Source organism: Cyprinodon tularosa, unplaced genomic scaffold (genome assembly GCF_016077235.1).
Source record: "Cyprinodon tularosa strain WSP-4 unplaced genomic scaffold, ASM1607723v1 ctg531, whole genome shotgun sequence".
NCBI classification, from domain to species: Eukaryota; Metazoa; Chordata; class Actinopteri; order Cyprinodontiformes; family Cyprinodontidae; genus Cyprinodon; species Cyprinodon tularosa.
Genome location: NW_024039265.1, coordinates 516,389 through 541,047, shown reverse-complemented (window position 1 = coordinate 541,047; position 24,659 = coordinate 516,389). Strand labels below are relative to the sequence as shown.

The 24,659-nt window shown below is 38.2% G+C and overlaps 1 protein-coding gene and 1 long non-coding RNA gene across 2 annotated transcripts in view; one reads left to right on the top strand and one right to left on the bottom strand.

The window, feature by feature from the left end:
* myocd (myocardin) overlaps positions 1-24,659 on the bottom strand; it is a 165,724-nt gene that overhangs the window by 80,383 nt on the left and 60,682 nt on the right. The window contains exon 3 of the mRNA XM_038304361.1: positions 6,748-6,955. Within this exon, the coding sequence (XP_038160289.1) occupies positions 6,748-6,907 (160 nt within the window). The 5' untranslated portion in view covers positions 6,908-6,955. The remainder of the gene's footprint in view (positions 1-6,747; positions 6,956-24,659) is intronic.
* LOC119796037 overlaps positions 5,398-24,659 on the top strand; it is a 36,445-nt gene continuing 17,183 nt past the window's right edge. The window contains exons 1-3 of the long non-coding RNA XR_005282410.1: positions 5,398-5,513; positions 12,546-12,623; positions 13,825-13,895. This is a non-coding gene — a long non-coding RNA (uncharacterized LOC119796037). The remainder of the gene's footprint in view (positions 5,514-12,545; positions 12,624-13,824; positions 13,896-24,659) is intronic.

Sequence of the window (24,659 nt, the reverse complement as noted above, 5' to 3'; positions counted from 1 at the left end):
ATAGTTAACCCGGGAGGGTGGGTGGGGCCTACAATGAAGGGGGGGTGTACATTTATAGCTTTCTGCTATTTGCAACCATACAATATTGATGCAATTCAATTAGCAACTCTGCAATTAGTATTATTTAATTTCAATACACTAATCTAATACAATTATTAACATTTATTTAAACCCATAAAAGTGTTCAAGTAAGTCAGATGTATGCTGATAGTTTTTCATTGTTTATTTTTAACGTCCTTTCACAGGAAATAAGGTGACAGAAGGTGGTATGTGTAAAATAAGCAATGGCTGCAAAAGATAAAAAGTTTGCTTTAAAGAAAACATATATTTTAGATTTTTTTTTCAATTGCTTTATTTAGATTAAAGTGTTAAAGTCTATTTTAGTGTAAAAGTCTTCCTTTTAGAGGATGCTTTTATCCCCTCAGGGGTAAAAAAAAAAAAAAGAGGAGGAGAGGAAGAAAGACAGTGGTTCCTTCAACACTTTGTTAAGTCTGTTAAAAAAAGAACCATTCATAAGCTGAATTTCAAATTGTATGGATACTAGAAGCTCAAAGATCTTAATATTTTTCATTCAAAATTGTACAGATTAAAAACACAGCTTCTTGGGGAGTTTAACTTTTTTGATTAAAGACCTGCTAAAATATAAAATCAGTCAGGCTTCAGTAGACACCTGTGAGATGAGGACATTTAAATGGGTTAATCACCATTAGGTTTGTGAAAAAAAAACACGACTTCTGCAATTAATGAGGAGGAGTTCACTATGTCAGTAAGAACTGTATCGTTTACTGCTCTTTGGAGGCTGTCATCTTGCTTCTTGCTGGAAAATAAGAAACTAAATGGGCTCCTCTCAAGTTCTTTTCTCTTGTAGCCCCCCCACATCCACACATTTGCTGGGAGAATATAAGAATAAAGTGAATGGATGAGTTTGAGGAGATTCCAGTTTATGCTCATCTCCGTCTTCTGTTACCCTCACTCCCGCACCATACATGACATCATGGAAAACTTTGTAAGAGCTTTAGCAGCAGAACAGAAACACTCGGTTGTTCCCTCTGTTTTGAGAGTCTGTGCGGATACATAAGGCTAAAAATATCGATTCAAAACACAGGATTCCATAAATGTTTCCACCTTCAGCGAGTCATGCGAGTGGCATTTGAGTCAGGTTAAATTGGGCTGTGATGCTGAAAAGGAGATATTTCACCATGGACTAATCTTCAGAGGGATTCAATAAAAGGTTCAAACAGCTATGTGGTTACTAGGTGCACGAATGAAACCGACAAACAAGTGTGATTTAGATCTTTTCCATCACTGAATGCCATTTCTGACTAAATGTTATACATACTCAAAGAAAAACAAACATATGTTAAGATATACTGTCTCCTCAAATTAAGAAATTATGTTTTGTCTAGTCTAGTAAAGCAATTGTATAGAATTTAGACTTAAAGCTTTGATTTAATGTTTTACATTTACTCAGACTGTGCTGTCCACTAGCAAAGATCAGAGTAATTTGGTTGGTCACTTAATAAAAAAGGAAAAAGAATGAAGCTCAATTTGGTCCAAGTTTTTTACATTATGGCGCTGTCACAAATTGATGATTTAGACAGCATATGCAGACGTCCAAGAATCTTCTGGCATATGCTAGAACTTATGTCCAACAACAGCCTAACCTATGCTTAACACACGGCCGTATAATGCCCATGATATGTCACAAGCCAGTGTCCTGAGGAGGGCAGTAATGGGCAGTCGCTGTATTAATTAACCTAGCTGCTGTGTACCGCCTGCCAAAATCAAAGAAAAAGAAAGAAAGAAGGTTTGCAGTCGCAGCAGATGCAGTGTCATGTCTGCTAATAAGATTGTTGGTTGTGGCCGTGGGCATGAACGCAGGTAGGATCCATCCCACTCAACTTCACGCTCAACCAACCACTGGAAAAGAGTCAAATTGAAGAGATCATGCTGATGTTGAAGGACAGCCAGTATGGCTATTCCCTTATCAGCCTTGCCGGATCCTCCATCTGTTTTGAAAAGTCTGCTCACTATGAAGTCTGGAGGGGTACTGACAGTTTTCTCCTGTGAACCCCTTTTATCCAAAAGGTATAAAAGGGATAATGCCAATACGCCATTATACAGTAGCAGTAACTTATGGCCCAAGTATGGCATAAGCTGGCATAATTGCCATATGTCGTGTACGTGTGCCAGCGGGCTTCATCATGCTAGCAACTGACACAAAACTTATCCATAACTTTTGACAGATGTTTTCGTACGTCAGCATAGGCTGGGTGGGCCCCATATGAAGTACAACACCCCATCCAGTCCACAATTGCATAGGAGGCACACCAGGAGTCCGTGACGAGCCCCCTGTAAGGTCGGGGGCCCCTAAGCAACTGCAGTCTCTGCTTACCGATAATTACGCCATTGGCTGGCCATATCGTCAAGGTGTGACAGTGCCATTAAAATAAACTTCTTTTATTTTTTTAAAGAAACTTAAGTAAAGAAGTCATATCAGGTGAGTTTCAAAACAAGTCAGGTGAGCTAGCTTAGACTAGCTTAGGCTAGCTCCCCTGGCTAGATTTGATGTGTTATACATTTACTCCCCCCAAAAAATGTAGTTATTAGATTACACTGATTAGACACCTTGTGAAAAAAGTGCATTTGATATTAAGATCCGAATATTTTGCAACAGACATTATAGTTGTGTCTAGCTGTTAACATAAATTATGCATAAAGATCAGTAGATCCCTTTACATACCAATATCTTTTTTTTTTTATGGCGGAATCGTCATGACGTCATGCTTCTGAAGCACATCTATATCAAACACTTTCAACATTACCTATTCCCCATTGTACAATTCAGACTAATAACAAGTTAGTTATCTCACAGCATGAGAGGAAATCTGCCTTGATGAAATGTCCCAAAAGATGGAAGAACTCCTAAATCATCGCTGAGAGAATCGCCTCTACATTATTTTTTTTCAGCTCTGAGAGAAAAAAAGTTTGGGGTTCTTCTAGATTTTCTACAGGCCTTTAAAACAATGTTATAATGCAACCAAACTTCCTTTAACAATTGTGCAACACTTTCTATTTCCTATCCTCAAAATGAAATTCGTAAAAACTGCTTCATCTTTAACAGACAATAAATGGTTGGAAGCTGCACTGTTGTCTTGCAGCAACCGGGTCAAACCCAGGCCCAGGGTCTTTCCGCATTAAATTTGCAGGTCGTCCCTAAGAATTGGTTATTTTTAGGTAGTTTGGCCTCGACCCAAAGTCCAAAATCATAATTGTTTACTTGACAATGGTCTCCTAATTGCCTTAAGGTGAGAGTGTGTGTGCACATGGTTCTGTCCTATCTGTCTTTGTGTCGCCCTGGGATGGACTGTGCAGGGTGTACACTGAAATAGCCCCCCCCCCCCCAGTGTCCACGGTTACAGTGTGTATAGGAAACAAATGGAAGCTATAGTCTGTTCTAAAGTCTCCATCAGATCTCTACTATTCTACTATCAGCATTCTTCAATCTGATAGTAGAATCTGTAAGGATCCCAACAGCAGTGAATTACATTTTCATGTGTTGTTAAAACTTGCCTGCTTGCTTTATAAGGGTTCTTTTGTTATATAAATATCAGTCATTTTATGAGACTATAACATCAACAGGTGAATGCCAGTAGTTATGGCATATACTGCCAGTGACATCAGTGATGTAGATTTGTTGTTTTATGGGCTGCTACATATATATTTTTTTTTTTGCTGCTGCTTGTCGCAACAGAAAGAAAACTGTAAAATAAGTTGTCCAGATACATAGATGCAGCGATATAGTTGGAGCTTTTGAATGATGTGTTTGCAATAGAACGATGACCAGTCATAAACATTTTAGTTGAGTTTTCTATTGGAAATCATACAGACACAAAGCAGTTGAATTTGAGTAGATGTTAGGATTATTGATTGAATTACTTGAGGTACATTTTTAAAATGCAAACTATTGTTTCAGATGAAAAGACGAATTGACAAACTTCAGTGAGTACACCGGAAAAATTGCATATTCTTATATCAGTGTATATTATCTAATTATCTTATTTTAGGAGTAAAAACACTAATTTCATTGGCAAAATATCTCATTTACCTACTCGAATTAAGGGTAAATGCACTTAATTGAAGAAATATTGACTTATTTCTAGATAATTTTTCCAGTGTATTGATATTGGTCGTTGTTTGTTTGCGTGTGTGTCAATTAGAGACTGACATTTTTTCGGGAATCCCATGGGATTCCCGTGGGATGGGAGTCAGTATTAGTAACAATCACGGGATTGGGACGGTACAGGATTAAACATTAACGGGAGCAGGCGGGAGCGGGAGCAAACCAATAGTAACTTCCGCTCTGAGTTTTTCACCCGCGCTCAAAAACAACAAGAATGGGAGTGGTGCAGGAGCGGGAGTCATTCTGAATGGGAGCGGGATGGGAGTGGGAGTAATTTCACCAGCAGTGGGACGGGACAGGATTTAGATTTCTACTCTGGCCCGGGATCGGGACGGGACACCATTTTTTTCTGTGGGAGTGGGACGGGACAGGAGTGAAAATTCACTCCCGTGTCAGTCTCTAAGTGTCAATGCAGGAATAAAACAAATCAAAGCACAAATGTACTTAGGTAAAGCCTGGCATACACTGTACGATATTGTCAATCGTTGCACGCAGCCACAGCTCAAACTGTACAATGAAGTTACAGGGTTTAAAAGTTCAAAGCTCAAGATGTATGTTCACACACTGTATGGCCCAATGCTCTTATGGCAGGGGTCTTCAACGTTTTCCAGGCCAAGGACCCCAAACTGATGGCGAGATAAAGCAGGGACCCCCTAATTATATATATTGTATAAAATAGTGTTCTATCAAACTGATCCTATAGTCACTCTATTACAGATGGAGTAATGTAACTAAAGTAATTTCTCCCTGGGATAATTAAAGTATTTCTGATTCCTGGCTGATGGGACAGGTGTTGTGAATGAAACGGTGCCCAGCTTGAAAGAGCTCCTGTGTGTCGCTGAATGTGTGGATTGATGACTGAAAGACATCTTCTGCCTCCATTTATCTGTTTACTACAGTCTCTTCAATTCATGTTAATGAGGATTTAAATGCATTTCAATTAGTGGGAAAAAATGCAGGAGGGAATATAAAAAAAAGTCTAATCAACCAAAACTTTCGCGACCCCCATGCAGTACCAACAGGGGGTCCGCGACCTCCTAGGGGTCGCGGACCCCCTGTTGAAGGCCTCCGTCTTTTGGGATCTAACTGCTATCACTGTAGGTCCAAAAACCACACGTCTGCTCAGCGCAGAGAGATGGTGCTGGTCTGATTCCTCAATCTGGAAGAAGAAGAACTCCCTTGTTTGCACATGCCCAGGGCTTGAGGTTCTGATAAATCGGCTCGTAGCTCTGCTCCTGCTTCGACAGAATGATTTGGCCTCGAACACCTTATGACGGACAACTGAATTTCAAACATGTTTGAATTCTCCCAACCTTACAATTCCTGAACGGTAGGTGGTTGTCAGAGGCTGATCGCCCCTCGTTACCTCCTCTACACTACACGACGTACGATGAGGCTGAAAAGGGCAAAAAATCCCACAGGATATGTCCAGCTTAAGTAGAATTTTCTCAGCTTTGTTCTCATCTGCTTTATTTTATGATGATTTTATCTTCCGGTACAGATTTTAGATGATTCCTTATTCCTATAATCTTCAAAGATACAGACCCCCAAACACCAGATGTAATTTGGATGTTTGTTTTTAGGCTTAATCTGGTCGGTGTGTTATAGTCTTGATTTAGTCCCAAAATAGTTGTTGAAAATTGGGCTGTTTGGTTGGTCTGATTCTGTCCCACTTTAGTTCAATAATTGACGGTGAAATGATCTGATCAACGACCTGAAAATTACGTTTTTTCACCTTTCTATTTTCAACCAAATGTAGTCATTGTTTGGACATAAATCATGTCATCTTTTCAATGTCTTTTCAACCAATTTTTGCTTGGTGGGAAGAAACGCTGTCTAAACATCTACTAAGATTTTCTGGCGCGAATCATAAATGTTTAAAAGTATGCTAGGAGCAAAGTAGATGTCACACTGCATGTGTGAGACAGTATGGTTTTACAGTTTTTATGATGTTATGATGTTTTCTTAAGTCATTTCTAATCAGTTTGCACAGTGAGCATCCCCATATAATTAATAAAAATTGTTAAAACAGCTTCTGTGCTACATGCTCAGCCTTCCTGTTATCAGCTGAATATGTTTCTCTCTCACAGTCCAAATGCTGCAGACATGTCTCACCAAGTGGTAGAAATGTTTCCATTTTAACTTCTTTTTATATTTCTGTGCTCCTATCTTGACTTGGTTACAATATTCTCACCAACAGTTGTTGTTTCTGAAAACTGACAACACCTCAGAAATGTAGGTTTATTTTGTGCAATTCTGCTCTTCAGATGATTTATTTTAGTATTTTAATGGCATGCTTTCCTAAGTTGACAGTAGAACAATATTTTTTTATGAAACAAAAATACAGGGAGGCTTGAAATTATGTATTCAAATACTTCATGTTTTTTGTAAACTAGAGTAAAATTTAACAGCTGGAAGAACAAAGCTAGTCAAAGGAGAGTTATAATTTACAATACCTGACCTCATAGTAAACCATCTGAGAGGCTACTGGCTGTTTGAAAGAAATTGTCACAAAAAGCATAGACTGTGGCTATTAGGAAAATTAGAAATAATATTGAACTCACCGTTTTTGCCTTTACTTGTCTGTTTCCTTAGTTTGTGATTTGGCCTGTCTGTCTGCTCTCCAGCTTCTCTACCAGCATGTGTGGCCCTCAGTGGGAGACCAGGGTGCTGCCTGTCCTGTGGAGCGTTATTGCAGATCTCTGAGCATTTCACAGCATTCATGCCCCCCCTCACTCCCCACTGGATGACATTTCTTCTTGGGTCACCTCCCTTTAGGAGAGAGAAGGATAGCATGAAGGAAATTGTTGGCCAGACTCTGATCACAGTCTCAATTACAGTAAAACAGCCACTGTTAACTGAGTTCAAAAACAAAACCGCAAAAAAGCACATCTGGATGTCTGAAAAATCTTCTTGATGCTAGAAGCTGGAGAAAAGCCAAGTCATTGTTTACAGAACACAATATATGTCCAGATTTAAGATCGTTTCTTTTCAGAGGCCCATCTCAGCTCAGGCAGACGGCCGGCGTGTTGCTGTTTGTTTATGATCCTTTAAGCTAGCCTTCAGCCAGATGGAGGCATCTCTAAACCAGCTGAAGTTACTCCAGTCATTTGCTGAAGAAAAAGATATATTTGCAAAATTTCAAACAGCACAAAATTGTTAGGAATCGTTTACAAAAGTTAATCCTCCACTTTCTGTTCTCTTAGAATTGGTCAAAGTTAACAAATAACATGTTTCATTTTAAATGCAGCAAAATCTAAATTAAGTTTTGTCCATTTGTCAAAGTTTAATTGTTCAGATTACAAAATATTTCCTCATATAAGAGAAAATAAGCAGAGTAAATACAAAAATCTGCTAATTATGGTTTCCTTCATTATGCAATCCCAGCAAACCTGGCCCTGTGCTGAAATACATTTGTTTCATTGAGAAAACAGTGAAAAACAGTAAAGATCCCAAATCAAGTCAACAATTTAATAAAATATACCTAACAATATTACGTGAATTAGTGAGCTTAGGTTCCCAAACTTTTCAGATTCTTACCCAAAAAAACAAAATCAGAGTTGAATTGTGACCAAAACTAGAGAATACAAAGATTTTAAATGTCTATAATTGGACTTTAGTTGGGAAAAATAAGACCGACCAAACACAGCCCAATTTTCAACAACTATTTCTGGACTAAATCCAGACTATGACAGACCGACCACATTAAGCCTAAAAACAAACATTTAAATTATGTTTAGTGTTTGGGGGTTTGGGACTTAAATTAACCACAGAATGAAGGTACTTCCATGTATAGTGGAATGGGTTGAGAGCCGTAATTGTATATATTTTTTTCATTTTGAAAGAATCCTTAACGTCCATCTTGTTACTGGAGCTGATGGGTGACCTGATGGCCACCCTTTTGGTTTAAAACAGTTCAAACAATCATAGAAATCAAAGTTCTGTACTGATAAACAAGGGCGTAGCTAGGTGGGGGGCCACCCCTACCATTTTTCCTCTAATACAAGATGGTGGCAGCAGTAATACTCTAAGGTGGGATATTTGAAACATTTTCTTTCTTTGTGGTTAATTATACAAATCAATATACTAACATTAAAGATGATAAATACAGAATTCCTGCTCTTTTCAGAACTAGATTTTGTGTTCAATCGGGTTAAGAGAAAATTATGTGTCTCTGCAAGTCCTCTAGGAGTCTTCAGTGAAATAAAAAATAAATAACAACTTACTTAGCAAATAATCAATCTATGTAGATATAAGTGCTTGTAAATGTAGGTTTTATGCATAATATTTATTGATACAAGTAGGTAAGTAATAACAATGATGATTGATTTATGCCCCAGAACTCAAAACTATATCTTTTATCTAGAAATTACGGATGTTTAAATATATGCGTCTATTTGTTAGCAAAGGAAAGTATAGTTAGTCTTAATTTAGAAAATATGGATGTTTTGCTCGTTCATTTTCCTGTTGGAACAGTGTAGATTGACTGTGAGGTTCTGGCGCCTATCAACTTTTGGCCACTCCTCAGTGTAAATTGGTTATTGCCTGGCCACACTTATAAAAAAAATTCTGGCTACGCCTCTGCTGATAAAAGAAAGATAATGCCAGTGGAACCAACTTCTAACACGGAGTCAGAAGTCAGAGAGATAAATATGTCTTTTTTAAAGAGTTTTTTAAAATCATTGGCTGATTTATAAAAACAGGCTGGCAAATATAGCTTTAATTGCTCAAAGATATAAGCCGGGTGAGGCCTTTTGAACGCTTAGTAACCAAAAGAAAATAATCTTAAAATAGATGGGAACAGTGAAGTGAAGTCGGGTTTACCTGTATTTCTATTTACTATTCTTAATTCTTTAATCTCTCTTTGTGAAATCATACAGTATCTTTGCAGAATAATAATAATAATAATTTTGTCCAACCCTGCTAGTCCAACAGTGCTGGATTTCCATATCTGTGAATAATCATCATTGTTAATTTTTAAATAAACAATTTGCCTTTTCTATTTATAATCCTATATCATTCTGAATGTGGATTAAAAAAGCCATAACAAGTACATTTATTGCACCACCAGTTTTCCTACATTTCTTCTTCTAAAGAATGAATCCGACCAAAAATCAAGGGTGGTCTTACAACGTCAATGAGTGTATATTTAATCAGCTTTGACATAGTAACCTAAAGTTATTTATGAGTCCTAAAAAAAGACATATTAAAAGATTAAACCAGACCTGCTAGATGAGGTTTCTCAGAAGATCACCTCCTGGCAGTTATCTGGGATTTGACTCACATTTTCAGGGAAACCGCCCCTAATACACTGCATCTACTCAGGCGATATCTTGACAGATAGATTACATGCTGTGTATCTGAAAGAACAAAAACGGGTTGCACGGCATACTGTACATAAACATTTGCCTGAGTGAGAAATAACAAACCAATGCATTTAGCCTCTGAATTCAGACGACAGTTAATTCAGCCTGTTAAAAGGCCAGAAAGGACTGGGACTCTTCCTCGCAGCATCAGGAGGAACCTCTTTACTGGAGTCTTAACTGATGGGCCTGCTTTGAAAGCCCACCCAGAGACAGATAGGGTCCACTCCGACAATTTATACCACAGGGGACTTAAAATAGGCAGAGATAGGTAAAGGAAAACATTGCCTCAAAGACACCCAAGTCCAGCTTGGTGTTTCATATTAGCTGAGAGCACAACAAGTTATCAGGGAATCTCCTTTTTATGTGACACTAGACTGACCGAAGAAAAATGTTTGGTTGCTGCGTGGCTTCAAGGCAGAAGGGCTCATCTGAAAAAAAAAAAAAAAGCAGGAAAAAGTAACCTGGTCTGTCTTCAAAGAGTCAGGTTTATAATCAGATGCTATCTGGTGAATGGTGCTCTGTATTACAGAGTCAACACAATGAGAGCCAAGACACGTGGACACGTGGCATTAGGAGCTCCATCAAGATGAGCTGATAGCAGATACCTATTAAGAGTTGTCCTCCCATTGATTCGCTCTGATTGGGGGACTTTTTTCTGTTTATCTCCCTGCCTCACTAATGAGTCACAGATTAAGGGGTGGCTGAAAGAACAGGCAGTCACTTATCTGTCGAAGTTCACGGCCCGTCCCATATTTTCTTCATGATGGGGAGGTTAATCTTTATTACATGGCAAGTTTAAATAATTGCTCCCAGACCTTACTTGTGAAAAGTCACAAAAACCTTTTGCAAATGCAGCCATGTTATTCAAATAATTACTTTTGAAATATAGTGATATAATTTCTTTTTGATTCATTTGCTCCTCACTTTGCTGCTTTACATTTTATACAGAAAACTGAGGTTGAATATCGATAAAGTTATTGTTTTACTTTTGTGTGCATCTTCGAGTTTGACATTTTCAAATAGAAAAGGAAACCTATTATATAACTCAAAGCCTGATATTACTGTGACAGGAAATGTGACAGGAAATGACCTAATATTTTAGTATAAAACAAAATTAGCATGAATTTTAAGCATAAATTGTTCTTTTCTCCACAGTCTTGTTGTGTAATTTATTTCTACGATGCATTATTAGGGCCAGGCTAGAGATTTTTTATTTATTTATTATGAGAATAAAGTAATAAAATTACAAGAAAAATTCTTGACATTACGAGAATAAAGTTGAAAACTTACGAGAAAGAATTCATCATATCACAAACCGTTTCAGAAAGAAAGCTTTGAGCTCCGACCAGTAGATGACGGCCGACCAGCTCCACCAATCAGTATATTATGAGGACTTTATTCTCTTAATATTAAAACTTTATTCTTGTAATTTTACGACTTCACTCTCGTAATTTTATGACTATTCTCGTTGTGACTTTATTCTCGCAATTTTATGACTTTATTCTCGTAATGACTTTATTCTTGTAATATTAAGACTTTATTCTTGTAATTTTAGGATATTATTCTCCTATTTTTATAAATTTATTCTCATAATATTACGACTTTATTCACGTAATTTTATGACTATTCTCTTTCCGACTTTATTCTTGTAATTTTAAACTTTATTCTCATAATATTACGACTTTATTCTTCGAAATAAAAACAAATAAAAACTCTAGCCTGACCGTAATACTCTGTTGTATATTTCAATCAAAATCCAAAACAGTTTTTCAATGTTCTGATTTTGATTTATGATTTTATGGCTATTCTCATTACAACTTTCCTCTCATAACATTACAATGTTATTATCATAATTTTACAACTTTATAATATTACGACTTTATTGTAAGTTTATGACTTTATTTTGGTAATTTTATGAGTATTCTCATTGCAACTTTATTCTCGTAATTTTAAGACTTTATTCTCATAATATTATGACTTTATTCTCTAAATAAAAGCAAAAATTGTCTAGCCTGACCATAATACTCCGTCGTGTATTTCTGATTAAATTCCAAAACAACTTTTCAATGTACTGTATTGTCCGGAATATAGAGCGCACCTCACTATAAGCCGTGCCCACTGTTTTTTGAAAACACTGGAAACATACCGGGCTATAAACCGCTGATATCTGCTGAACTGTCTCCCACCAACCAGTAGGGGGAGCTCTACATATCACCAGACTAGAGTAGAGACAAAGACGAATGCTAGCTCCCGTTAGCTTGTTGGCTTGCAGCAGTAAGAGCTTCTAATAAAAGATGGAGTTTTATCAGCTCTTTATTTTAGCTCTGGAGAATTTGAGCCAAATTTCATCATTGTTTTGGCAGCTTTAATGCAGGAAATAAATATTAAAATGTGTGAATTCGGGACATTTGTTCTCTACCGTGCCTACTACTAACATGTTCTTGTGTAAAATGAAAATTAAACCCTTATTTTCTCATTTCCAACTTTTAGTTCCCCCTCTGATGGTTATGAAAAATCCACAGAAAAGCCACACTTTCTTATAAGCCGTTGTGTCAAGCCATGGTTCAAAAAGTAGCGGCTTACAGTCTGGAAACTTTCGTAAAAACAGCTAGATTGTTTTCCCTAGTTTCTCTTGACAAATGTTTGTCCCTAACACCATATGACTGTGGAGAAATGACTCTGCTGCTGCATAATTGTAGTATAAAAGCAGATAAAAAAAACAAAACAAAAACTTTTTTGGAGCTATAAACTCAGATTTTATCTCACAGTAATGTTATGACAGTTACATACTGGTTGAAATATTCAAGAACTGCTTTTTAATTACTTAGGCCTAGAGGCAGGCTACAGAAGTCTACTTCCTATTATAGAATACTTGCGTGTTAACAGTGGCGTTACATAATTCATAAGCAGCCTTGCTTTAATCTAGCTTTTGTTTAATGTCAAGACAAGAGATATCTATGTTTCACACTGAATAACAACGCACTTTCTGTTCGTAGGTTCACACAATAGCTGATCTCCTCATCTGCCCTGCTCTCTCCCTGTGACAAATTATTCATTCAAGCAGTCACCGTCTGGTATGTTTTCTTTCCGTTTTGTGTTCGCCCCCACACTCCTCAGCTGGTGTTTTTTTTTTTTTTTTTGTGAGCGGCCACCAGCTGAGCTGACGCCGAGCCAGATGTAAATGTACAAGGCTTGTAATATTTAACTTGGCATTTGTCCAGGATTTCCAACGGAAGGATCTGAATTTCTACGGCAATCAGTATTTTAATTTTCTGCATAATTAACATTTGTTTTTACTTATTTTAATAAGAGTGTAAAACTTGGTTGTCTTAACACGTACTGTACATTAAGTATTTCCTCCACCTTAATGTTTTTATATTTTTTGTCAAATAACAATCACAAACCTCATAATTTTATAGGGAATTTATAAGACAAATGCAAAGCACTGTACTAATCTAAGGTAGACAGGAATGGAATATTTCATAGGTTTTAAACCATACAAAACTGGAAAGTGTAGCTTGCAAATACATTAAATTATTAGGCCATGAAACCATATCTCAAGCAATGAAATCATAAACTACTGCTCATTCCAAAATAAGACCTAACCATCCACCTAAAATATAAAGTCAGAAAATATGAGCATTGTTCAAGGATCCTTGTCAACTGCAAAGATCTCTAGCTCATGTGAAAAAAACAAAAAAAAACCAAAAAAAAAAAAACATTTAAAATAAGTTGCTTTGGTTAATCTAATGGGGCCAAAATGGGACAAAATCTATAGGAATGCACCTAGAACTACCTGGTTGGTTATCACCCGCTTTTATTGTAAACATACTGCAGGTGTAGTTGAGGTGCATTCACCACAGAGCAGAATCTGTGGTAAATTATGAATAAAATCAGCATGAAAGATATCAAAGCTGAAAATCTCCAATAAAGTCTAAAATAAAAAAAAAAACACCACAGGTTTTTTGCTAACATCAATATCGCACAATTGAGGATACATGAATGAACTCCCAGATGTATTGGTTTGTAGACGTAGCATCAGATTGAAAACAATGTTTTCAGAACAAATGTTCCCTTCATAATGCAAGAACTATCCAAATGTGAGCCAGCCTCTATGAGCTACTCCAACCCTTACAGTATTGTTATTAAACTGTAGTGAAGCAGATTTTACAGAAAAAAATTTAGTATATTACCAAAAAAAAGTGACGATTGTGACTTATAAGTATGTAAACCTTCTGAGACATGAACATTAACATAAACTAACTGCCTTGGCAGGGACAGCTTTAATCAGAATGGAAGCCAGGAGGCTGGAGGAAACTGAAGATCTGCAGGGATCCATAGCTCAGGTGGGAATAATCTGTCAACAAGCCTGCTTGTACACTTTACAATTCTGCTTTTGTGCAGAAATCAACTGCTTTAATTGCCTTTAAACATATCAGTAGCTACTTCAATGGTCTGTTGCATAAAATCCTCCTCAAGATGATTAAACTTAGTTGATTTTATGTGATATAATATGAAAAATGTTGGAATTCACAAAGTCTTTACTGTTCATTATGCTGTTCTAATGTTTGACTTCTTGAGGTTTAACTGACCAATGCTTTTTTTCTGGAATGCTTTTATCTCTGAGGCTTTTCCCCAAGAATGAACCCATCTTCACACCATTATTCGGGCACATGGTAATCTCCAGTAATATCAGCATCCAACAGGGGCTTTTGCATCCTCGCATCTCATGCTGCTATAATCCAATAGCATGATAATACTTAGCAGAGTGGAATGCTGGTTACAGGTGACATGGTGTATTTCAAAAAAGACAATGCGGCTCTGACGGCCAGAAAAATGCCTTTATCCTCCTGTGACTTTGGGAAGCTCAGCTTCAAGTGAAGCCTTTACTCAAGCTGCTGTTGTCTCTGGATCACTTTAAAAAGAAACATGAAAAGCAAAGAACACTGTCTACTTTAGAGCAATCTGTCATTATAGAATGGCAATTTCTTGGTAGAATCGTCTGTTCAAAACGAAAGGCATAAATCAAATGCATTATACAACATGACTTATGTATTCAGTTCAGTTAGCTGTTTTGAATTTTCAAAAACAATGGCCAATTGCAACCCAGCTAATGAATTGCTTGTAAACTTCTGCATAATTTGGTGATTTTGTTTCAGTTTCATTTGACGAACCAAAGAATGTTTATTGTTGCTTCAAAACTGTGGCACTAAGATCAATCAGAGGGGTTACTGAGTTGGTTTTAAACAGCAAATTAAGTAAAACATGGGGCATCCCGGAAGAAAACATGTAAGGCCATGTTCACACTATAAGTCAATCCCGATTTTTTTGTGAGATACAATTTTTTTGTGTGGCTGTTCACATGACCATTTCAAATTGTGGACCTGAAAGGACCTGAATGTTAAAAAAATAATTTAAAAAAGTCACATCAAACCACGGTGGGAGAAGTGACCTTACATTGCAAGCGAGATGAATTGTCGAGGGAATTGTGAATTCAAAAACTCCTAAAATTACATCCTGTCAGAAGCCAACCGATCATTTATCGATGCTACTTTTGCAGCAACAGAGATTTGGATTTCAACCGGCTACCAAGGAGACATGACGCTCCCCAAGTACTGTGGCGTTTGGAGCGGGGTGACAAAAAGCCTTTGCGAAAGCAACCGTAATAAATGAAAATGGAAACAAAAACTATGGTGCACAATTAACATGTATGAATACACCTTTAGAGGCAAAGGTTTACCTTCAAAAACACTGCACTGGACATACACTATGTAAGGTTGTGTGAAGGTATTTAGAGGACTCTAATGCAGAGATGGAACCTGAGGTGGATACTTAAAGATTTAATACAGTTCTAAAGGGCAACAGAAGCAAAAATCAAATGCAGGAGAAAATCCAGGAGACGTCAGGGAAAACACACATGAAGGGCAAAGAAATGACGAAGAACAGACAGGATGAGTATAAATGGTAGACTGAACAAAGGCTACGTTCACACTGCAGCATTAAGTGACCCAAATCCGATTTTTTTTGCCCATATGCGACCTGGATCTGATCTTTTCATGGCAGTCTGAACAACATAGATCGGATTTTTTCCAGTCCGACCCAGGCCACTTGCTTATGTGGTCCTGAATCCGATACGAATCTGATCTTTTCAAATGCGACCTGTGAGTGAATGGCCAGGTCAGATTCATCTGACCTGAACGTCATTAATACCCGACAAAGGTCACTATTCTGGGTCTTGCTACGCAAAAGCGGCAAGAAAAACAACAACCATGGCAGATGACGATGCAGAGAGCAGTATTTATGTTTAACCATATTAAAAAGATTGTGTTTTTATGGTTGGAAAAGACTGCAAGATGAGCGCCGCCACTACCATCCATGTTTACTTCTGGAAAAGAAAAGAGCACGCTGGCCTGTGACGTGATGACGTCCTCTACTGCGCATGCGGGACACTTGCGTTGTATTACTGCAGTCCACACAGGAGATCACATACAAATGGCAGATATTTGGAAATATGAACTGCAACGCAAAAAAATCGGATTTCACAAAAAAATCGGAATTGAGCATTAAGGCCTGCAGTGTGAACGTAGCCAAAGATTAGGCTGATCAGCATATTGGGAACAGGTGTGAACAGAAGAATTTAGAAGGGAGCTAGGAGAAGGAGGCTGACACCACAGGGCAAAAGAGGGTAAACAAGGAATACATAAGAACTCAAGTACAACCAAAACAACTAGAATAGCACAAAATGGAAATAAAACCAATGAAAATCTAAAACGAAAACTAAAACAGAACCAAAAGCATGACACACTCTATGTACACATTATATTCATGTTAGACCAGCCCAGTCATCATACAGGTCACAATCTGTGGCAGGATTCTTTGTCCTGAAACTGCAGCAAAATGTGGCTCAGATAAGTATTTACTCAAAGGGTCCACATATAACACTTTTTAAGTGTATTGTGAAAATATTTAGACTTTGTATTAGTTCCCTTTCACTTTAAAATATCACTCTTCTTTGTGTTGGTTTAGAAAATCCCACCAAAATTCATTGCAGCTTACAATCTTAAGGTGACAAAATGTGGAACAATGTGGATCTGTTTGAATAATTATGCATGGTCTCGCACTCTCTGTCCTCTCCCTAGAGTTTTTATAATTTTTCTTTTTTAAACAAGGATTTGGCAATATGTCAAACATTTGCCATTTTAAAATAAACAATGGCAAGACTATCAGGAAAATATTTACTTCAATCTTTAAAGTGACGGATGGCAACGTTGGTCGCTAAACAGAGTGTCATGAGTGTTTTGGCGTCAGGTGGCACAGTCAGTATAAATACTCTCTATGCACATGTTTATAGGAAATCCCCCATCTGGTTTCAGGGAAAAACAGTCCGACACACTGGTGACCCCTGGATGTTTTGTTTTTTTCTAATGGAAAATATAACAGAGCTGGAATAACTGCTTTGCAGTTAAGGCTCAAGTGACAGACAAGACAACAATTTAAAAGAGTGCAGGCTCCACATCCACGAGTCCAGCCCTTTCCCAACCTGTAAACACAGAGCCTTGCTTTTGAAGAACTATCCAGAAAAGCCTAGTGGCCTTTATGTCATTCTGCTTTTATGGGATATAAAGGATAACACCGTTGTCATGCAGTGCAAACTTCAAAGCACAAATGAAGAGTTTAGCAAATATATCTGCAAAAATTATACAGCAACTGTGAAGATGTGATAAAACACTTCACCAGAATCCTTAAGAATATAAACAAATCCATTTGGAACAAACTGGATGATACGCATAGTACACCTTTCAAGGTTCATCTCATTCTGGGATTTATTATGAACTATGTTATGCTGTAACTGCCTGAAACATAGATTTTTTTACCTGTTTTATGGCCAATTTGGTTTAGTCTAGAAGGCCCCTAAAAGCAGCGGGTGATGGCTGATGCTTACACAAAGCTGCCGTGACGTATGGCAGAAAGAGCATTTAACAAAGTCAAAAGGTCAGTTGTTTCAAACATATGATACGTTACAACAACTGGATTTGTGAAGATCTACATGAAAAAAACAACTCCATGAAAGTTTGTTTGGATTAGGCTTAGGTTAATCTAGTTTTTGTGACTGAAAAGCTGGGATGAAGCAACAGATTGAAATTTGTAAGGAAGCTCATCAGTGCCAGTATTTCACGGTATCAAAAAATGTATTTTTGTAAAATATTTATTTTAGTTATAATCAGAATAAAGGAATAAAACCCAAATTCATTCATTTCTGATTGAATTTTTTTTATGTATATATATTTTCTGCAATGGATGTGGAAAATAAAGAGAACTTATAAGGTGCTCCATAAGATAAGATCTAAATAGAATTGTTTTGTCCAACTTGGGAAATGCTTTATGTAGGGGAGCGTATCCCACAGCATAATTCTGGCTAGTTAATGTGGTGAAAAGGGTTAGGTGCAGGCAATCATGAATAAAGAGCTGTTATGGGCTGCAAAAAAAGCATAAGACTGGAGAAAGATTATACTAACCAAGAGGAAAGCAGCAAAAAATATATATATGTCCAAAGCTACAAAGGAATGGTTTAGGTTAGAGCTCTTGAATTCTAATACTCAAGCTCAGCATTCTGCACCTTTAACGGTTAAGTGACCAAAACTCATTCTGGGCATCAGAGCATCTGACTTACACACCAAGTCTATGGTGGACGGCATTAAGCAATGTTGAGAGGTCAGAGCATCCTAGCATATTGGAGTTGGGGTGTCTGAGCTTTTGATGCTGGAGTTCAGAAATCTGAACTTTTGCAGCTTGAGTGTCAAGCAATCATAAAAAGGAATCCAAGACTTTTCCTGTGAATTTGACACTAAATGCAAGCTGGGATCACCCCTGCAGAGCTGTCAGCATATAAAATGTGTTAAATATCACAGGGTTAAACTCCACAGATTTTAAAAAGCCAGGAAAAAGTACAAAGAAAAGACAGAGAGCTCTGATCATTATTAGCTACTCTTTTTGAACTCTAGCAAAAACAGTAAAAATACCTACAGTACATTAACTAAAAAAGTTTAAACCTACTGGCAAAAAATATTTGATTTAATATTCCATATTTACAGGTTTTACCACAAAAACAACAGCAAAAAAACACAAAAACAACGCTTTATATTCACTTTGAGCCGAAGAGCAGTGGAAACTCCCCAACAGCCTCCCCGGCTTCAAAGAGCTTTAACTGGGGACTCCCAGCACTTTTGCCTCCCTGAATGTAGGGGTCTACAGCTCTTATTGTTTTCCAACTCATCAGAAAGAAATCAAGATACTCTTAATTGGAGAAGAGAAAAGCTGCTCAACAATAGGAGCACCAAGTGTTGAATTTTGAAGCTTAAAAGTATCTTTTAACAGTGTTTGACCAAGAAAACCGACAAGGACTCTTATAGTAAAAAGTGGAAGTGTATCAGCAGTCACCATGATAAGTGGTGTCTGAATAGTTCTGGAAGTAAGGAAGGAGGTAGAAGAGGAAGCAGGATGCTTCCTATCACTAGTTCATTTATTAGGGACCTTCTTATGTGCCATAGTACAGGAGTTATACGGAAGCAGACAATCATTTGCATTACAATAAGTAGTAGAGTTTAAATAAATACATTGTTTTGTTAAATGTAAAAAGCATCACACAGGCAAATGTATGCATCTTTAAATGGTTTTGCATTTTTATAATGAGAAGCTTCTGTTGTTCTTAAAATGTGTGTAACTTCTGTTTTTGTAACTCTTATTCAAAATGCTGTAGTCCCATTTTGACAGACATTTGTATCCATGTCTGCGGTCTGTAAGGTTAATTTAGCAGAGCCGTCTGGATTTTCTTAATACCAGAATAGTGTTCCTACTGTTAAACCCATGAATCTAGCATACAGTGTAATACTTGAATCATATAATTAAAGTTCAGACTAAAGGTTAACCTGGTTGCAAAGGTTATTATAAATCTTGCAAGTTGCACATGCGATCTACCTGCTGATGCTGTACGTCTAAAAACCACGTTGGATAGTGAGATGGCGCTACTCGGACTCATCTAGCCGGAAGCCAAATGAATAGAAGAGGAATATGAAGCTCACTAGAGAGAAACACACTGCCTTTGCAATTTTTGCAATTATGTGTGCTGAAAGCGCTAAAAAGATAAGGCGACAAGGTATTTGGACAAAGACATGGCTGAGCAAACGTCTGTGAATTTTATAGAAAGAACTCCATTTCACTCGCACCCCCGCCATGCTTCTATGTTTTTATCTGAGAGAAAGAAGAAGAAAAAAATGGCAAATAATGGCACAGTGTATAAGTTAACTTAAGTTGACATTATTGCATTGGAAGAGTGTTCTTCGAGCAATCTTAAATGAAATGTGATGTTCACACTCTCACATTGACAGAGCTTGGGGAAGAAGGCCCCCCTTTGCATGACACTGCATATGTCTTTTTCTTAATAAATATTAAGCTTGCACATTAAACATCGTTCAAACTTGTATCAGACGGTAAGGAAAGGGATAAGATGTCGGTGAAACACAAGGAAAGTGTTAGCAATGCAGCTGGTCTTCTAGTATTCTCCCACTTCAAACTGTTTAGGTCTATGGGCTTTAGCCACATTACTCATATAAGGATGCCTTGGGCGTCTCATCAACAGTTTGCACAGGGAAACCGTGGAAGATGTCCCAAGCCCACTTATGAACACATACAATGGAAATTAAAGGGAATGGTGAGCAGAGGCTTAAGTTGTTTTGTGTCTGCTTACCCGTGCCAAGAAACAGTAAGATCTTCCAGAGAAGCAAATCTGCTAATTCTTTCTGATTCACCAGATGGTTATAGTGTGTTATGGCTAAGATATTCTTAAGAAAATATGATCATGCAAGCGTTTCTGGACTTTGAAAGTTGACAAATTTGTCAACACAGTGGCACTTGCTGGTTTTTATGATAACATGAAACAATCTACATAAGTGTCTGCTTTCTCTATTGTTCCATTCACACCAACTTACGGAGCAGCTGAAGAAAGCATCTAGAATTGAGTTGTATGAACTGACAGTTTTAAGCAGGCACTGAAACAAACATCCAGGGAAGCTAAAGTGCACGGTGTCAGGTCTCTGCTGCCGTGTGCAGTAATTTTAATGGTTTTCTACAGCCTGACAACCCTCAGGTCTCGTCTTGCTTCCCATCTTAAGAGAATTTACTACCAAAAGGAATGAGAGTTCACATTTTTTATGGCACCATTAAAAACGTTGAAGGAAATAAAGATTACATTTGAAACATTCTCCATCACAAATGAACGATAATTGAAGGCCACACAATGAAAAATATTGAGATAGACGCTTGGGGGGGGAGTGACCATGACTTCTAACCCTGGCTAAAATGTATCCAACTTACTGGAACATGAAGGCCCAATTTAAAGAGCTTTGGAGGAAGTAAACTCATGAACAAAATGAAAGCTTCTTAGCCAGACGTAGCAAGTATTCAAGGTCATTGCAATGTTGATATTCAATCAATGTCAAGTTAATATGGTGGTCTGCTGTCTGGACACCTTGATCTGAACATTTTTGATTTTGTAGATACTCATGCTTACTACAAAATGGGCTGATTCATATTGTAACTTAAAGGATAGAACATAAAAATATACTCTATTTCTTTGGGGTTTCTTGATATGCAAATGAAAACACAGTAAAAATGCTTATATGATATTCTATGGCTCATTGCTTTAAAGGTTTGTGGTCTTGGGTTATTTTTTTTCTATGAGTAGAATGACAAGATTCTGCCCGATTTAAGGTTACCATTAAGGTTTTGAGTAGTTTTTACTTTGTATGAATATTCAATTAAATTTCAATTAAATTCAGTTTATTTATATAGTACCAATTCACAACACGTCATCTCAAGATACTTTACAGTTCACCAGATCATACAGTCAAATTTATTCAAAGATTTCTATCTAAGGAAAACCAGTTGATTGCATCGACTCATTGACTCGAAGGCAATCCCTCACACTAGGCATGCGTGTAGCGACAGTGGAGAGGAAAAACTCCCTCTTAACAGAAAAAAAAACTCCAGCAGAAGCAGGCTCAGTGTGAGCGGCCATCTGCCGAGGCTGACTGGGGTTCAAGGAGTCAGAAGCACAGATACAAAGGCAACTGTAAAAGGCGGCCCCGTTCAGGAAACACACAGCCAGGAAGACGAGCTCTGAGCCAGCTCCCATGTCAGAGGATGAAGAGAGCACATCCATCCAGTCACAGTCAGAAAAACAGGGCTACACTGAAAAACAGGCAGATCTCCAACATCTATAAACTAAGGCGTTGATGGTAGCAGCACAGCTGATATTTCTCTCCAGGATGGTGTCACAGCCAAAAGGGAACAAACGAAGCAAAGCTAGTATGAAAAAAAGCAGAGAGAGCAGAATGTTACAGATTGAACTAACAGATGCTGTGGAGTGGAAGAATGTAGTTATAATGAAGCAGAATGATGAAACAGGGGTCCCTATGTCCTCCAGAAGTCTAAGCCTATAGCAGCATAACTATAGAGATAGCTCAGGATAACCTGAGCCACTCTAACTATCGTGCTTAACATCCATCCATCCATCCATCCATCCATCCATCCATCCATCCATCCATCCATCCATCCATCCATCCATCCATCCATCCATCCATCCATCCATCCATCCATCCATCCATCCATCCATCCATCCATCCATCCATCCATCCATCCATCCATCCATCCATCACTCGCTTAGTCCTTGTCATTGTCGCAGCCTATCTCCGGCAGTCTATGGGCATGGGGTGCACCCATCTGCAATTTAGGGAATGAAATAACTTTGGGAACTCTAACTTGAAACAAGATACATATTTAATGATTTCATTTCAGACTGTGGAATCGATTATCTTTTCGTAAAGAATTTGTAATAACAGGTTTCACTTGTTTTAACTTGTGCGGGTGAAAGAAGGTTAATTTGTTTCTTTATCCACACGTCTTTGAATTAGCGGTGCGAATGGAAGTTGTGGGGATTGTTATCCCTTCTACAGATAAGTCTGCCACTATTTAACCTGTCCTGCACTAACCCCACTGGCATCACAGCTCTTTAGCCCAACAGCTTTTGTGCATCAAGACTGACTTCTCACTGGCAACAAGAATGATGACTTGTGTGTTTAACTTGTTCAATACAAAGAAGCCATGTAATCTAAATACATAAGGTAATGTAAATACAAAGGTACCATACAATGTCATCCATTGTGGTCACAGCTTCTGAGTGTGTGTGGATTGGGACATCTTGGCTGTACCTCCTGCTTCGGCTCTGGTTAGGTAGGCTGGCACCCTTTGTGTTTAAAAAACTCCCGGAAAGTTTACAGTGAGTGTACTTCTGCTGCGCTTTGTGTGACAAGTTTTAACGCACCATACCCATCAGCAGCGAAACAGCCACAGACCTCCCTGGAATCCACTCTGCCACTTTCCATTCATGCATTTCCATGCATTCCCCGGCTTCTTTCACTGTCCCATCGCAGCAAACCTCTGTTGACTATTAATATTGACTCTTTTGTCAGGCTGCAACCTTAGAGGCTACTGTGTGTTTACTGCACTTTTGTTCTGTCATGTGTCAGCCTTTAGAGCATTCCAAGTTCGAGAACGCAATTTCCAATACATCTGCATGAGAAAGGCACTCTGGACCCAATGCTGTTTTGTATCCTACATCAAGGCTCAATCCAACTTTCACATTTTAACTCACATTCTCTTAATACACAAAAAAATAAAATCACACAATCTCTGAGCAAACTAAAAACAAACAAACGGATGTTTATGACACTTTTTTATTTACATTTTGTTATGTTTCAGACTTGCAAGCAAAAAAATTGCCATAATGTGGAACTACAAACAAATTCCCCGAAGTATCTGTCAAGATTAAAAACATGCAAAAAACAACAGGTATGTACTGTAAATTTCCACACTCATAGCTTGATATTGCATTGAAGGATATTTCATAGTATTAAGGTGCATTCACCCCGAACACGAAACCTGTGAACATTTCGCTAGTTTCATCTTCTTTTGCTGCCCTTTAAATTTGCTTTCACGTGGAAAATGGAAAATTTGCCCAGCAGGCAAACGTCTCCTACATCACGGATTCTTTTGGTTGTTGATTTCACCTCATCATGGCGGAAATGGATTTACAAAGCGACTTGTAGTGTTTTTCACTGTAGAAAGCCAAACACAGCTATCAGCATTCCTAGGTTCACTTCATTCACAGAGACGGAACCAGTAAGAAAACCACCACCTCCTTCGGAGGCTACGTCTGGATGATGGTCGCTTTGGGGGGTCAATTTATCTGTGACCCAGTTTGGGGCCCTGCTGTCCCACATTGGGGGGCGACTCACCCAGACAACAAAAGGTTAGGTGAAACAGCATTCTGGAGCTCAGACAGTAGCATCAGGAAATCTGTGCTAGACCACCAGCAGGTTAAAAGATACACAACTCAGACCAGGCTGCCTGCTGTCACCCTCTGGAAGGAACCACAGCACGAGATTGAAGGCTACCTGCGGAGAATCAGCACACCAGAGTGGGGGGAAAAGGCAGAGCAGAGAAGCACGCTGGGGAAAACAGCGCCAGCTGAGAGAGGGTACAGCGGGCTGAGGATAACCTTAGAAGCTAACTGCTGAGGAACACACGAGCAAGGTGGCAGATCAGATAAGTCCACATGGAAGACACAACACTAAAGGCAGGGTAGAGACAATGGCCGGGAATATTAGAGACTAACTGTGGGAGATGAAAGGTGTACAGGGGAGGATCAGCAAAGCTTGCCCAGGCAGACACCAGCATCCATCTACGCTGGAAGTAAGACTACAACACAGTCCTTGTAGGGCTAATTTAAAACACAAAAGGCCAACTTATATCTTCTTTGGAGCATTCCCACTTCATACTTTGTCAACATTATTTTTCTATCCTCCATTTTAAATGAAAAAAAAGCTCTTCTCCACTGCGCTCCTTCTCTTGCGCTCACACCCACATTTAGTTCCCGACTAGATTTCATGACGCCATTTGCTAGGCAGCTTTCAAATGTCACCAGCGTCACCCAAAGTGTGCAGCTCCTCTCTCTAAAATTGTCACCTTCACCTGCAAAGCGTCACTCCGCTTTG